Source organism: Erigeron canadensis, chromosome 7 (assembly GCF_010389155.1).
Source record: "Erigeron canadensis isolate Cc75 chromosome 7, C_canadensis_v1, whole genome shotgun sequence".
In the NCBI taxonomy this organism is placed as follows: Eukaryota; Viridiplantae; Streptophyta; class Magnoliopsida; order Asterales; family Asteraceae; genus Erigeron; species Erigeron canadensis.
The window spans coordinates 26,604,281-26,620,659 of record NC_057767.1 but is presented as its reverse complement, the minus strand read 5'-3'; the positions used below and the strand labels follow the sequence as shown (position 1 = coordinate 26,620,659).

The window sequence follows — 16,379 nt, the reverse complement described above, 5'->3', positions numbered from 1 at the left end:
AAGGAGATATTCTCTTTAATACAAAAATCCATTATTTATGATTTACACTTGATAATTTTACATAAAACCCATGAACAGGTTATCACTGAGGCAGTAAACGTTATTAACTTATTATCATCTTCCTACTTCTGATTATTTATGTATTCAGACCGAATGAAACTTGCTCCGATTATGTTGGTATTTTGCTAACAGACCGGATGCCTTCTGGTGTTCCAAATTTCATAAATATGTTACATACGGTATGGATGTCAATGTCGTTGTTGATTGAAAAACCGTGCGCATTGAAATGAGAACCTTTCCGGAGTCGTGTTGGTCGAGTGACTACAGTTGTAGTCCAAAGTTGTAGGTTTCTTTGGAGTCTTGTACCAGGCTCTAGTCTTATCATCAACTTGATTTCTCTCTTTAATAAATTTTATTTTCAAATTACAGAGTATACTTAAATAATTATATTATTTAATTATTAAACAACTGATTATGTTATATTTATAAGAAAGTAGCCAAAAAAAAGAGGGAAAATTGCTCTTTAGCATGTTGTCGCTAAAAGTCACCGGGTTCGCTGTATAAATATTCTGTATAATTTGTAAATATAGTTTATATAGTTTGTGAGTATTATATAACTTGTATGAAATAATACACTAATCCACCGTTCGAAGGGCTTTGACCTGCATTTGAATCTCTTAAGTAATACTAATACAAAAATATTAAGTAATACAAAAATATCATATAACAAACATACAGCTAAAAAGGTGAAGGAAATCCCGCACGTGTCCGGTGATGTTGACCAACCCGATACTAGCAGCGCCAGAAATAAATCCTATAGTGGTTCCACAAATTATTTCCCCAGAAAACTTGTTAGACAAAATAGGTATGTTTTACGCCTGTTCTGGCAAAAAATTCCACATATCCTGTCACTACGAGAGTTTCTTATTAGACCGTTGTAGCTAGATTGTCCTGAATTTTCTAATGAACTTCCATCTGTATTGAGTTTGAGCCAACCGCCATGGTGTGGATTCCTTAATTGGGTTGCCATAGTAGGAAAAGATGATTTTGGAATTTTTGGAGGCTAAATACTAGGTAATTTAGAGTGAAAGAAAAGAGTTTACATTGTCATATACATTAATTTTTACAAACGTATTCGAATAACAAAAATCTTATTTGAGATATTGAATAATCGTATTCCAGTTACAAATTAAACTCGGAGATTATAAGAATATCGAATAGAATAATAAATTTTGAAATTGACAGGATATCGACCGTCAAATCCCACTATTTACCTACATCAATGGAATTATGTAAACATATTTTGTATGTATGAATATAAGTTTTATAACTGAAACAATACTCTTGCTATCACATTACAACTACAACAAAGTAGCTTTATTGAAATGGAAATAAAAAGTTCACACACAATTAAGACGAAAAATCTTACTAGTATCTATATATATGTGATATATATATATATATTAAAACAATAGGAATCCTAACCTTTTAAACCCTCTTCAATATAAAGCTATTTTTAAAATTTGCCACATAGGTTTTTATCCTACGTGTCATTATCACATTTTTTTGACAATATTTATCCATTAAATATTAAATAAAAAGATATTTATACACAAACTTAAGAAACCAAATCCTTTATATTTAAGAAACAAATCCCATATGCAAAAAAGAAAACTAAAACCGTATAAACTTAAATATGAGTTTAAATTTTCTATATATCTTTTTTTTCCCCTGTAAAGGCAATATTCTTTATCTAACTTTTTTGATCTTGGATTCATTTAATCAAATCGTATATTATCAAAATCGTTTCATTATAGAAATTTAAATATTTTTAACTAGATAATGATATCACAATTTGATTCATTGAAATTACGGATTATGCGGGTTCATTTCTTTCATGGGTAGCAATTGTTTTAATAAAAACATGGGTTGTAATTACAATTATTCCTGATCAAATACGATATTTAGAGCAAATATGCAGCCACAAGATACTGTCGATCTCATTTAAACTAATTTTCACTATCCAAGTAGCACAACACCATTAGGTTTCTAAATATGTTCAACTAAGTTTATTTTTTTTTTGTATTTAAATGTTGAACATTATATATATTATTGATTTCAATGTCAATATTAAAACTTTTAAAAAATAAATTTAATATCCTCACATCGTGCGGGTAAAAAACTTGTATATATATATATATGTTTGCCTAAATATATTAAAAGTTAAAATTTTTAACAGAAATATAAACCTAGCTTTAATGTGTGGCTGTCCATCATGGTCAATGACTCAATTCAATGATGGTTGTTCTATTCACACCTAACTAACCATAGTTCAACACTTCAGATGAGTGAATGTTTTAAGAAGAATATTAGAATAAGACGTGCTATACGTAAATTTGGCTTATTTTTTGTAGTAGTATAATAGCAAAACACTAGTTTGGATCCAAATGAGGATCAAAGGAGGAGAGACATTAGGAGGGCTTGAATATGCCGATGGTTGAACATGGATGTGAATATCTTTGTGAATGCCATTCAACTTTATGATCTTAGCAAAACATCTACTCTTTGCTATCTTGCTTGTGTCATTGTCAAACATCTTGGAACATAGTAAACAACAACTCATCTTGAAGAACCCATTTGCGTAAAATCACCTATTTGTTACAAAACAAAGAGGCGTGGGCTAAGCCAGTTAGCCTACTAGCTAGCTTTTTTCGTGCATTTGATGATTAACAAAAAAAATTGCAAAATTTCATTGAACATCTTGTCACTCTCAGTGTTATGTAAATGAGGTTAGTGGTTGATTGTTAAAGTTTTTACCTTGGAAGGATCCACCTGTCCTAGATTTCATTCTAAACATGCATGTAATTTAAAAATAAATTAAATACAAGGTAAAATGACGTTTTAAAAAAGACTCTTTGGAGTGTTACGATGACGGCTAATGTCAAGAATTATGGGCACAAATCAGACAAAAAAATATGATTTTCCTCAATGAACACATGTGACGATGTCCATTACCTTAAAATTGGGATATTAAATCTAACTTTGAAGTCAACATAATATGCCAAGTCGTTAGATATTGTAAAATCGGTAAACTTAATTTAACCAAGTTCCTCATTGTAATTAGTAACAGACCCTTTTTGTTTTACTGATCATTGCAATGAATCATTTACATCAGTTGTAATATTGTTTAGTTTAAAGATAACCAAATCCATTTTATATAGAAAAAAAGAAGACGAATTACATGCATCATTAAGACATCATTATTTGTTAAAACTTCAAGAGTTGTACATCTTAATTGCTTTTTAGCATGTAAATCATTAACTGTTTAAAGAACACTAATTCTTTCCTTTAGCATCTTCTTCAAGGATTTGACACAATGTTGGTGGTGGGTAATAATAGACCAAAAACTCTTCAGGTTGTATATGTCCGAGTTCTGCCATTAGGTTGGCACAACGATTCCCGGCTCTTTTCACATGTATCATATAACATCTGAGTTTTAGTATTTCGCTCCTGCACGCATTGATCAGGCACATGTTTGGATCTGACTCATCCAAAATAGTCGCGGTAATAAGTAAAAGTGCCACTTGACAATCTGTTTCAATAACAACATTATTGAGCCCCATGGCTCTAATAAGACGTAGACCCATCAATATTCCCCACATTTCTGAGACAAGACCGGTATTATATCCAATATTTCCAGCATAACCGCATATCCAATCACCAAGGCTGTTTCTTATAAGCCCCCCGTAGCTGGATTGTCCTGGATTTCCTAGTGAACTCCCATCTGTATTGAGTTTGAGCCAACCGGCACGAGGTGGATCCCAATTGGAAAGAAATGGATTCATTGATTGGGTTGCCATAGCTAGAGAAGATGGTTTTGTAATTTTTGGGGGGTTAAGTAGTAGTTAATTTAGAGAGAAAGAAAAGAGTTTACATAGTCATACATACATTAAGTTCTACCATAATCGTATTCGAATAACAAAAATCTTATTCGAGATACAGAATAATCGTATTCCAGTTATAAATTAATTTAGGAGATTATCAAAATATCGGATAGAATAAATTTTGAAACTGACACGTGTACATACTCTTAAATATCATAATTTACTTAAATCAATGTGAACATACTTTGTATGTATGGTAATAAGTTTTATAACTGAACCATTATTCTTACTATAACATTACAATATGATGTTCATAGATAGAGAAGTGGAATTAAAAAGTTCACACACAATCACGAAACATATTACTAAGTTCTATAGAAAAAAATCACATATGTTTGCTTAAAGATCTTAAGTGGTTAACATTGTTCTTCATGTTCATTTTATGTTTGCTTCCGCTTAATTAATGTAGTTGAAGCCTGAAGGTGGCTCATGATGTATTTGAACACCTTACCTTTGGAGATCATGAAGCTGAATGTCTAAACAATCTAATGTATACCTTTACGGCCTTACATCACAATTCACACACAAAACTCTTTTAGACTTCTTTAATGTCGTAACTTTAATGGGTTAAAAGAAAATTAGTTAATGAATAAAACATGTTAGACATAGAAATATCTATATAATTATTAAAACAGTAGTAATCCTAGCTTTCGAAAGCCATCTACAAACCTTAAGCTATGTTAATATATTGACACGTAGGATTTTATCATACGTGGCATGTTTATATTTTTTTTTTACAATATTTATCTTATATTTATGGATGAGGATTCCCTCAAGTTATCATCAACTTGAGGGGTCAAGTTAGGATGATCTCAACCCTTGAATTAAAATCAAGGGTCCATTATATTTATGGGTGGGGATTCCCTCAAGTTATCATCAACTTAAGGGGTCAAGTTAGGATGATCTCAACCCTTGAATTAAAATCAAGGGTCCAGATTTGATAATCATTTTTGAATCTTAACCTTTGATTTTAATTCAATGGTCAAGATCCTCTAAACTTTATCCCTCAAATTGGGATAACTTGAGGGGATCTCTACCCTATAAATATATTCAAAGAAAGAAAAAATATTTCAAATCCCATAAATATAATATATTCCATTAAATCCCGTACAAGATATATATAAAAAGAGAAACTATATGTATTTCATTAATTATATTCAATTTTATAAAGTAAACATAACTCCTCTACTATATTGAAAAAAGATTTGACATACACGTTATTTTTTTCCATCGATCGAGTAGCTACAACAAAAATTGGTGTGTTCGCTAATACAAATTTTTTTTTAATGAAACACTCAACCATAACTCAAAAATATGATAAAAGTTAATACCTTTGATCAATATTCAAATTGATTTTTCCAATATACCCTGATCAAAGTTTTACGATACGATAGATATTGTTTATGTATACTATATATATTTTATTATTAGATTTTAAATATGTTCAATTACTTTTACATTTTTTTTTGGGTATATAAAAGTTTTTTATTTCAAGTTTTATTGATTATCAATGTCAACATTAAAAGCTTTAAAATTAAAATCACTTTAACAACCACACATCGTGCAGGTAAAAAACCTATATATATTAAAACAGTAAGAATTCGAACGATTCTAGAGCATCTTCAATTTGAAGTTAGCTTATAACATTGCCACATATGATAAATCTTATGTGACATCTTGATATTTTTTCACGATATTTATTTATTTATGAAATAAAAAATATTAAATATATTGACACATAATAATATAAAATTTTGGAATGTATATATCTTATATTTTATTATAGAGAGAAGTTATTATATTACCTATCAAATATATATAGCAAATTATTTTCTTACTTGAATATAAAATCATATTGTAGCTTCTCAAATCTTCAATTTGAGAAAAACATAGCAACTCATTATGTGCTTTGTTACAAGAAATCAAAGTTTGAAGATAGATATATTTGGAACACTTTTCACCAACTTGAAACGATGGTACAATCATGTCTATTAATATAATATGTATATAATTTATGAAAGAAAGTCCTAAGTATAGGATTGTTTTTTATAATGTAATTAATTATATGTTTACATAACTTGTGTTAAAAGTTTTGTTTGGATGTCGGCCAACTCATTTTAGGTTTTCATTTTAAAGAAAAATGAAACGCCACTTGAAGTGATGTTTCATGAGTTTTTAGTTTGGATGAATTGTTTAATAATTAAAAACTACATATATACCTCTTAAAGTTGCAGCTAAAATTATCAAAGAACTCTAAAAAATAAAAGTTCTAACTAACAACTTTGCCTAAAAGATACAACTTAAAACTAAAATATAAACTACAACTACTTTTGTCAAACATACCTTATATTATATTATTTTTATTCACGTATCAACAAATAAACAATATATTAGCATTATGCTTCTAAATTAAAGATAAATAAGATAAATAATACATTAGCATATACTACTAAACCGAAAAAACAAATTATTAATCATTATTGACGTCTACATTGTAAACTTTACCAACATCTAATTCAGTTATATTTTTAAATAGCCGCACATCATGCGGATAAAAAACCTAGTATCTTTATATAACACAAAGTTATTAGTTTAATTATGTAATTTGGTCACTAGTTTGGGCTTTTCTGGGATTGGGCTACAGATCAACAAGCCATGTACACGCACACACACACACACAAAATTACGCTTTTGGTCCTTCAAGTTGGCACGTTTTGCACTTTTAGTCACCAAACTTAAACAATTAGATATAATATTAAGAGGAATCAATGGATGAATAGTAACTCACCTTTACCAAATTGCATCCCGTTTGATTTTTTTATTACAGATTATTTAATTGTTTTTTACACACTCTTTTTCCTTTTGGGTTCTCAAACAATATATTGCAACTTTTTTATGTCTATATTTCGTACCATTACCATTATTTGGATTTTGTCACATAACATCTTGTTAGGGCTTTTATTACGAGTTATTTATTGGTTCTTTTCTGTCACACCCCGACTAAGGCAGAAAACTCAGGGTGCAAGATAAAGCACACACACACATGGATGTTACATAGGAATAGCTAAATGAGTGCATAGATTAACCATAAGTAGTCGAATACATAGTCCAAGTACGTCAAACATAAGTCACAAACATAGGTTCAACAATCTTTCAAATAACACATAAGATAAGTTCCCACGCAGGGATAACGAATAGGCATAAGGCCAACTAGCACGAAGAAAAAGCATGCAAAACTCCAAATCCTAAGCCTGAAGTCTGCTATTAGTCCCATGCTACCATTCCTAACCACGATTCGCTTGATTACCTGAAAGGAATACTTAAAGGAGTCATCACAAAGGTTGGTGAGTTCGTAGGTTTGAAATCATGATTGTTTACTTGAATAATCACTTGAAAACGTCTATCGTTTGAATGAGTAAGTTTTATGCCGTTAAATGTGAATACATGAATAATGTAGTATGATGTGGCATTAGAACTACTTACGATACATAAGTATGAGAACGTGTATAAACGTAAACTTACGGTACCTGGCTAGTATGTATCAATCGTGCACTTACAGTCATAAACATGACATGGCTAGTATGTATCAATCGTGCACTCACAGTCATAAACATGACATGGCTAGTATGTATCAATCGTGCACTCACAGTCATAAACATGACATGTCTAATATGTATCAATCGTGCACTTACAGTCATAAACATGACATGGCTAGTATGTATCAATATCATAAAGTAGTCTAAAAGCCATAGAATAACCAATGAAAGCAGTTACGGCATATATCAAAACACATTTTGTATTCCTTTCACCTCAAAACATAAGTAAAAAGGGGCTACAAAAACTTACTTGATAGCCTGCTAAAAAGAATATACAAGTATGCGAAGGATAAGAATAATGTATGCTTGACACCCAACCTAATCACATAAAATGAATTCACATACTTATATCATAGAATATTACGATTGTATGTGTAACCGTTTATGTCTTACGAATCCCCATTCGCTTTAACTTTAGAAAAACGTGTCATGTTAACTAATGTAGTTAATAGTTTGCAAGCTTGTCATACTCAATGTTTACGTGTTTCTGACATTTTGCGTGTTTTTGACATTTTGCGTGTTTCTATCATTTTGCGTGTTTTCCGACATTTTGCGTGTTTCAGACAATTTGCATGTTTTCGTCATTTGAGAGTTCTTATGGATATGTGTGTTTCTGGCCATTTGAGAGTTCTTATGGATTTGTGTGTTTCTGACCATTTGAGAGTTCTTATGGATATGTGTGTTTCTGGCCATTTGAGAGTTCTTATGGATATATGTGTTTCTGGCCATTTGAGAGTTCTTATGGATATGTGTGTTTCTTCAAAACTAGATTTGTATGTTCGTATGAATAACTCTCAAATCACTTTTTATCAAACTCGTTAAGCATTTTTGTAATCCGTTTGTACTTTTACATTATTTATCACTATTAGAAAACAATATTAAGCATACGGACTATAAAACAGATTATAAATACGTGACCCATTTGGTAAGAAAACAAGTTTAACAAAATTTACAAATATCCTTAAAAAGACATAGACTTTGTTTGTGAAAACGCACAAAAAATTTAGATTTAGCTATAACTAATGTTTCTAAAACTTTTGATGATAAAAAGTTTCAAGCTTGACAATTAAAAATAAAGTTTGTTTTTAACAAGGTTTCGTAAGACATAAATATAAAGATAGAAAGTATGGATTTTTGGTATATTACCTCAAAGATAGATATGTTTTTGTTGTTAAGAAGTGTAAAACTAGAAAAATATAATGATTTGGTGAGTGTTTTTTGGTGGGATGATATGTGTGTGTTGTTGGTGAAACTAGAGAGAAAAGATTTGTGTGTTTGTTTTTGGTGTTTTGTTTTTAAGTGTTTCTTTTGTGAGGGTTATGAGGGTATTTATAAGGTGGGATTTTGAGTGTTCTTGACTATTTTTCCTTGTATATTATCACTAGCATTTCCTAAGTCATAATTAATATAATAATAATAATAAAAGTACAACAATGAATACTATGAATTATTTCTTTAAACTCTAAATTTGAAACTTATTAAACCAATATATATATACTTTCAAAAATTACTTTTGGAAACCTGTATCATATAGGATTGACATATTCTAAGTGTTTCTTGATTTCTTAATGTTACACGACTGTTGATTCCCTTAAACGAATAACACAAGTTGACTCTCATTGAATGACTAGCATAATTTGTCTACGACTACACGAATGTTTAACGAATTCGAACCTCGAGTGTTACATTTTCACACTATTTATCCGTTTGGGTTTCCAAACAGTATATTACAACTTTTATTTGTCATATACCGTAACGTTATGTACCCTTATTTGGTTTTTACACATTTTCTTATTTGTGGTTCCAACTAATATATTAAAAACTTTTATTCGACTTTTTTCTTTGCATATTAAATATATGTATTCGATACTATAAACTTATAGATGCGTTTGTGGTATTACTTCAGATAAATATATATTTCATATGGTAAAAGTTTTAAGCTAACATATATAGCAATACATCATAAGTAACAAAATGTAATAATAATAGTTGACACTCCACAACACTTAGATGGAAGCAAATGTGGTTTCGCCATTAATATATATATATATATATTTGGAAATAAACTTATCTATGACAAAATGATTTTAAGTTAGGTAAATTGGGACGGATGCAGTATTTATATAAAGTAGCAAAATTTAGATAAATTACACTTTAGTCCCTGAAGTTTGGCCGATTATAACTTTTAGTATATGGACTAAATGGGAAGGATAAAAAGTCAAAATAAACTAACGAACATGGGCAAATTAACGGGAAAAAATTAACAAAGTTGACGTGGTAACCAAAAGCGAAAAAAAGTGGCAAGTTTAGTATATTTTTTGTAATTTTTTGAGTTTAGTGACTACTAGTGCAAAATGTTTCAACTTCAGGGACCAATAATGTAATTCACCCCGAAAAAACTTGAAGCCCGACGTATGGTTTATGAACCATTGCATCATTTGACTTGTAAAGTCAGCATTATCGGTTCATTGTAAAGGTTATAACGATTCATAGGAAATCGTTTGAGTTTGTATGTACTAGAAGAGTACTAGTGAGTGGTGTAGATAATTGATGTAAAATGGCCAGTGTAGTTATTTTAATAGTCTAGTTTAAAATGCAAATCCACCCCATCTTAGTTAAGAACTGTGCCTGTAGGTTGTTATGTTGGGTGTAGGTTGTATATCTTTTAAAAGTATGTGAACTTAAATTGGTTTTACATTTTATAACTTAGTATTAAAAATTCCCAAATGTTGCAAAAGTAGGAAACATGTGAAGAATGAAACAGTGTAATGTTTCTAAAACTGCTAGAGACCGTTGTATAGACAGGAAATCATATGAATGTTGGCACAAATGGTGAAGACGCTTGACTTCAAACTAGACACCCTCCCCAAATTGATGTCAAGGCAAGGGTGATGATGGTAAAACAACCTTACTGCACTTTGGTTGTTTGCACATTGTTTTCTGTCTCTATTCAGACCTTTTAAACATGTGGAGTAGTTATTGGTTAGGTAACACCAAGTTAATGGAGAATTTTCCAAGTCTTTATCGGCTTGACAATTACAAGTCTTCCTCTGTGAAGGACAGGGGCCTTCCTTGCTGTGGGTAACACTCTTCCTGCAGACCCAGATTAGAGAAGACAACCAAGGATGGAATTTTTGGGTTAATCTTGATTTCGGGTCAGTTTGTCAATGGGTCATTTTTCATTAGAAAGTATCTTAGTATGTTATGTTAGCAAGTATTTCGTTTAATTTGCATTTGTCAAAGTCAGTAAATGTAGTTTGCATTATTTGTTTTACTAGAAACTTAGAAAGTATTGAGTTTAGTTTTTGGGTGGTGAAAGAAATATAATTGGTCATTGTAGTGGGGCTGAAACTTTAGGTGAAGAGTGGGCATGTTAGACAACACTTTAGGAGCAGTTGAGCTTTATTTCTTTGTTTTTTGTGTTCACCAACAGCCACTTAATGAATGAATGAAAGTAGTTCCCTTTTCTAAATACAAGGTTCTCTCCGTCACTTTTTACTTTCTTCATATAACTAAAAAACACAGAAAGTTGCAACTTGCAACCCAAATAAGTGTTTAAATCTACAGGAATGTGAACCGGCAGAATTTGTTGACTTAACGGTATTCTTTTAAACTTGGGCCTTACCAACAGCCCGGATCAGTGGGTTTTTTCATCAGACCCCTCTCGGATCTTTTCTGTTAATCCCCTCAGGGCAATCGCCACTGCTATTGCTGCCCACTCTTTTTCTCAAGGTGTTGACTTCATTCTGCCATGAGTAAATTACACTTTTCGTCCCTGAAGTTGGCACGTTTTTCACTTTTGATCTTTAAACTTTAAAAATTACAATTTTGACCCTAAAGTTGGCCAATTTTTTCAATAATCGTCCTTTTGCCTAACGGCGTTAAAATATGGCCGTTAATGTACGCACGTGCTAGACACGTGAGGGCACTAATGTCATTTCACCTTACACCGAGGGACGAAAAGTGAAAAAATAGCTACTTGAGGGACGAAAAATGAAAATCATACAAATAAATTTATTCTTCCATACTTTCTTTCCCGATCATCTTCTCCGATCATTTTTACCAATGGAATTTTCCGACTAGACATTTATTTTTCGATGATACTTAATAAAAACTCGACTTTGAATCCAAATCGAAACTACAAAAAAAATCATTTACTCAAATTCATGACATTCAAAACACAACCAATAAAACAAATTATAGTTCAAACATGTCAGTTATCTTTTTTTTTTCTTTTCTAAATTTTGATTTTAATTGAAAGGGGGACGGTGGATGGTGGTGATTCTAGGTGGCGGCGGTGGTTGGTGGTGATTCTAGTCAGCGGCGGTTGGTTGGTGGTGAATGTAGACGGCGGTGGTTGGAGGTGACTGTATATGACGGTGTTTGGTGGTAATTGTAGGCAGCGGTGGATGGTGGTGATTGTAGGCTGTGGTAGTTGTTGTTGATTGTAGTGGCGGTGGCTGTTGGTAATTATAGGCGGCGGTGGGTGGCAGTGGCTCGTGGTGGTTATAGACGGCGGTGGCTGGTGTTGGTTACAGACGACGGTGACTGGTAGCGGCGACTATTGTTAGTGGTTATTAGGTGGTGGTGATTGGAGAGGCTTGGGGGTAAAGGGGAAATAAATGTCTAGTCGGAAAATTCTATTGGAAAAGACGATCGGAAAGATGATCAGCAAAGATGATCGGAAATAAATGTCTATTGGAATAAATTTATTTGTATAATTTTCATTTTTCGTCCCTCAAATAGCTATTTTTTCACTTTACGTCCCTCAAGTAGCTATTTTTTCACTTTTCGTTCCTCAAGTAGCTATTTTTTCACTTTTCGTCCCTCGGTGTAAGGTGAAATGACATTACTGCCCTCACGTGTCTAGCACGTGCGTACGTTAACGGCCATTTTTTAACGCCGTAAGGCCGAAGAACGATTATTGAAAAAATTGTCCAACTTTAGGGTCAAAATTGTAATTTTTAAAGTTTAGGGATCAAAAGTGAAAAATGTGCCAACTTTAGGAACGAAAAGTGTAATTTACTCTTCTGCCATGGAACAAAGTAGTGACGTCAAAGGTCAATATTCAAACTTGGACGGTTGATATCGACCGGCTGGCTACTAAAATAATCGTGAACCATACAAGTATGGATCTACAGTTAACCAGACGCCTGTTGTGTGATGTTCTCATATCTTAGTTGTGTGTAGCTTACACGTAAGACTCGAAACTTGGTTCGATCTCTCTAAGTTTTAGGATACAAGCCCAGGCTTTTAAGCGAGTCAAACTCGGGCCCAAACTTGGCCTAATTCGTTTACAGCCTTACTTACAAATAAAACAAATCTTCTTTAGGTACATATAGTAGTTTGAGAAATACTATGATTAACAACAAACAGAAAAAGTCATATCACTAAAATATTATGAGAAATGATATGATCCATAGTCTTCATGATAAAGAATCAGCCTTAAATCCGGAAAATTTGTTCATAGTATTAACTCTTCATCATCTTTATTGTCTACCCTTCCTTTATCATCTTCTTCCTTTTCATTTGGCGTTCGGTTTATAAAGGTTTGCTTGTTGCTGAAAAGAATAACAAATATATAAAAAACACAACAAAATATGGACTTCTGGAAACTGTATACCACATAATTAATCAGACAATAATTAACTTTATTACCTTTCTCTTGTCCAAGTCTCTTGCTTTTGCCACAACATCATTGATGGCATTAGGTCCATCCAACTGTAATCTACGTACATCGTCATATGGATTCACAACCAATGTTTTGAGGTTGGGTGTTTCATGGATTCCATGTCCCCATATTTGCATGCTTCCACAACCACCAATTTTAACTTCCACCAAAGATGGATATTCGAAGCTACAATTCTCACTCCCTAAATAGAAGCTTTTGAGTCTCCTTAATTTCAAAAGGAATATCTGGGCAAGGGAAGGGAACACGATAATACAACCAGATTCATCATCTCCTCCATCACCACCCCAAATCACATCCTCTAAACCATCACAATTTCGAATAAATAGAAAGTTGAGATTGACAAGGCCTTGTGCTACACGCACTGTAAATACACTTCCTAACTTATCAGAACCTTCTATATAAAGAGTGACTAGGTTAGTAAGACTTATACATTCATCTGGGCATTTCCATAACACCTCCAAATTTTCAAGATACCACAATTCAATGTGTTTTAGTTCCTTGAAAAACTTTTCCTTTGTTTTCCCTTCATCCCGATTACACCTTGTATCATTATCTACTAAGCATGACACATTAGGGCAATCATTCAAATGAATATTCTGTAATTTAGTGAAACCTTGATGATACAAGGTAGGCATGACGTTATTCAAGTTTTCAATACCATATAGAATTATATTAGGAAGACTTCCCTCAATCAAATTCTTTAACCATTTCGCTAAAGGAATCCTAAGATGTACTGCTGAGAGAACTAGATATCGACCTGACCTTGAAAGGAAGACAACTTTGACGCCTACATCTCGACGGTATTCTCCTATTTCAATCACAAATCCTTTCAATGTTTCTGAATTGAAACCTTGTCCATCTGTAGGAATTTGATCAATACTTGGAACTGTTAAGTCTAAGTATGCGAGCTTTGACAAGCTTATTACCTCAACTATACAATCAGAAGCTCCTTTGAACTTCAACATAAATTCAATGCATAACTCTTCCAATCTCCAAAGCGCTGATATAACACCTTGTGTTATGCGAGATAGATCAACACAATCCTTAATTTCGAGCACTCTCAAGTTTACTAATTGGCAAATCTCTTTAGGAATTTCAATGATTCCAGTTCCATTTAGTATTAAAATCTCAAGGGCTTTTAACTCCCCAAGTATGGAAATTTCATAGAGAGATTTATTTCCACGGAGATCGAGCGTACGAAGCTTTGTTAGGAGTTGAAATGATTGTGGCAATGATGAGATATTATTCCACGAGATATCTAAAAGCTTTAATTTTTTCATGCACCCAATGAATTCATCAGAAATCATTGACAAGTCACGATTTCCGCATACAAAGAAAATCTCTAGGTTTGGTACGTTTACCTTATAACTAGGAAGCTTGATGATGTTATTACTAATGAGTGCAATTCCTTTGTAGCTTTCTAAGCTCGTATCTCTTGGTAGCCATTCAGTTAAACCTTGCCAAGCTTTCACCAGAAATTTGTTATTGCCTTCAGATGCAATTAACAATGCCACATCACGAACAACATCATGCATTTTTGTGACCTCTTCATTCCCCACATTCAATAACAAACCAGAAGAAGTGAGGATATTTACTGCATTTTGAACCCTGCTTCTTGCATCCTCTATGCTATCCAGGTCATCAAACTTTTCTAAAGCCACCCCAAAAAATACCAAGTCTTCCAATGGGATAATATAGTCTTCAGGGAACATGCTACAGAGCAAAAAACACGACTTGGCTTCTTCACTTTTAAGATACTCATAGCTTAACTTCAAATGAGTAAATGATTTTCGTATCTCCTCATCGATATCTAAAGGTGCATGTTTCTGTAGCTGTGTAAGAGCCGATTCCCACGATTTGGTGCTTTCATCTTTTAAGGCATTTCCTACTGCTTGAATAAGCAGTGGCAATCCTCCGCACTCTTCAACAACCTTCAATGCAACTGGTTTCAAGTTGAAATCTGTCTCCAATCTCTTACCAACCACACGTTTGAAAAGAATCCATGCTTCTTCTATTGGCAACGAATTTACCCAAATTATTCTTTGAGCATTCATTTTTCGGCACACTTTTTCACTTCTAGACGTCAATAAGATCTTACAAGTCATGAAATTATTCCCACATGGAATACACAATTTTTCCAAATTTAGTTTCTCCCAAACATCATCTAATATGATAAGAATCTTGTCACCTTTCATTATCCGCTTTGTTGCATTTTCAAGATCCTTCTGAATCTTCTCAGCATTTATTGTTAGAGAGACGGTTGTAAAAGCAACATCAGCGAACAGATTATTCTTAACTCTTGCAGCAACTTCCATGGCTAATGTCGTTTTCCCTACGCCTCCTAATCCATAGATTCCAGTGATTTGTGTGCTCTCGTCTTCAAGAGACTTGATGATATACCCCAAAGCTGAATTATGGGTATGAAGATCATCAAGATCTTTGTTTTGATAAACATCTAGTGGTCCCGGTGCAGGAGTTTCAATAGAGACGCATCTTTCATAAGGCGTGCCACTTACTTGTTGCTGCAAAATAAGAGGAGCCATCTTTATTGCCTTTCTTCCGTAATGATGAAGGGTGTGCCAATTACCGCACATTGCTAGTTTGAAGCACGTCTTCTTGGCATTCGTTTCTTCTTCAACAAATTCTTCAGCCTTGGATATTTCTTCATCAGCACCCTTCACCCACTTTTTCGCACCCTCTAAGAGATTATCACCATTACGGATAGCTATATCTATCTGTACTTGAACCCTCTCCCTCATACCTTTGAGATCTTGCAATGCTCTTTTTAAAGTATCAACATTTTGAGTGTAATTCCACATGTAACTAATCTGCTTCTTAGCCACAACAAACAATGAGTCCACCACTTTGCCAGCCACTGCACTACCCGTCTCTGCCATTCCAGATTCCCTTTTCTTTTAGTGGGCTGGATAAACAAGTTAGAAATGATGATAGAAAGATGACAATTATGAAGACAGGTCAATTAAAATGCAGTTTGAAGGGAATATTAATATATAGATGGTTTCAGATACAAATGGAAAGTAATTAACAAAATGAGGGACAAAGGATCAAACAGAAGAGTTTATTAAGGAGCAAATTAAGATTGTTTATATATTGCGCAACGAACTTTTGAATAATAGAAGTAGTAGC

The 16,379-nt window shown here is 32.8% G+C and overlaps 1 protein-coding gene across 1 annotated transcript; it reads right to left on the bottom strand.

The window, feature by feature from the left end:
• Positions 1-13,065: 13,065 nt before the first annotated feature.
• Positions 13,066-16,129, bottom strand: LOC122609183 (probable disease resistance protein At4g27220). Its single transcript, XM_043782241.1, has 2 exons — positions 13,199-16,129; positions 13,066-13,101 (listed from the first exon to the last, which is right to left on the bottom strand). Exons 1-2 carry the CDS (start codon positions 16,127-16,129, stop codon positions 13,066-13,068), a joined length of 2,967 nt encoding a protein of 988 aa, XP_043638176.1.
• Positions 16,130-16,379: the final 250 nt, after the last annotated feature.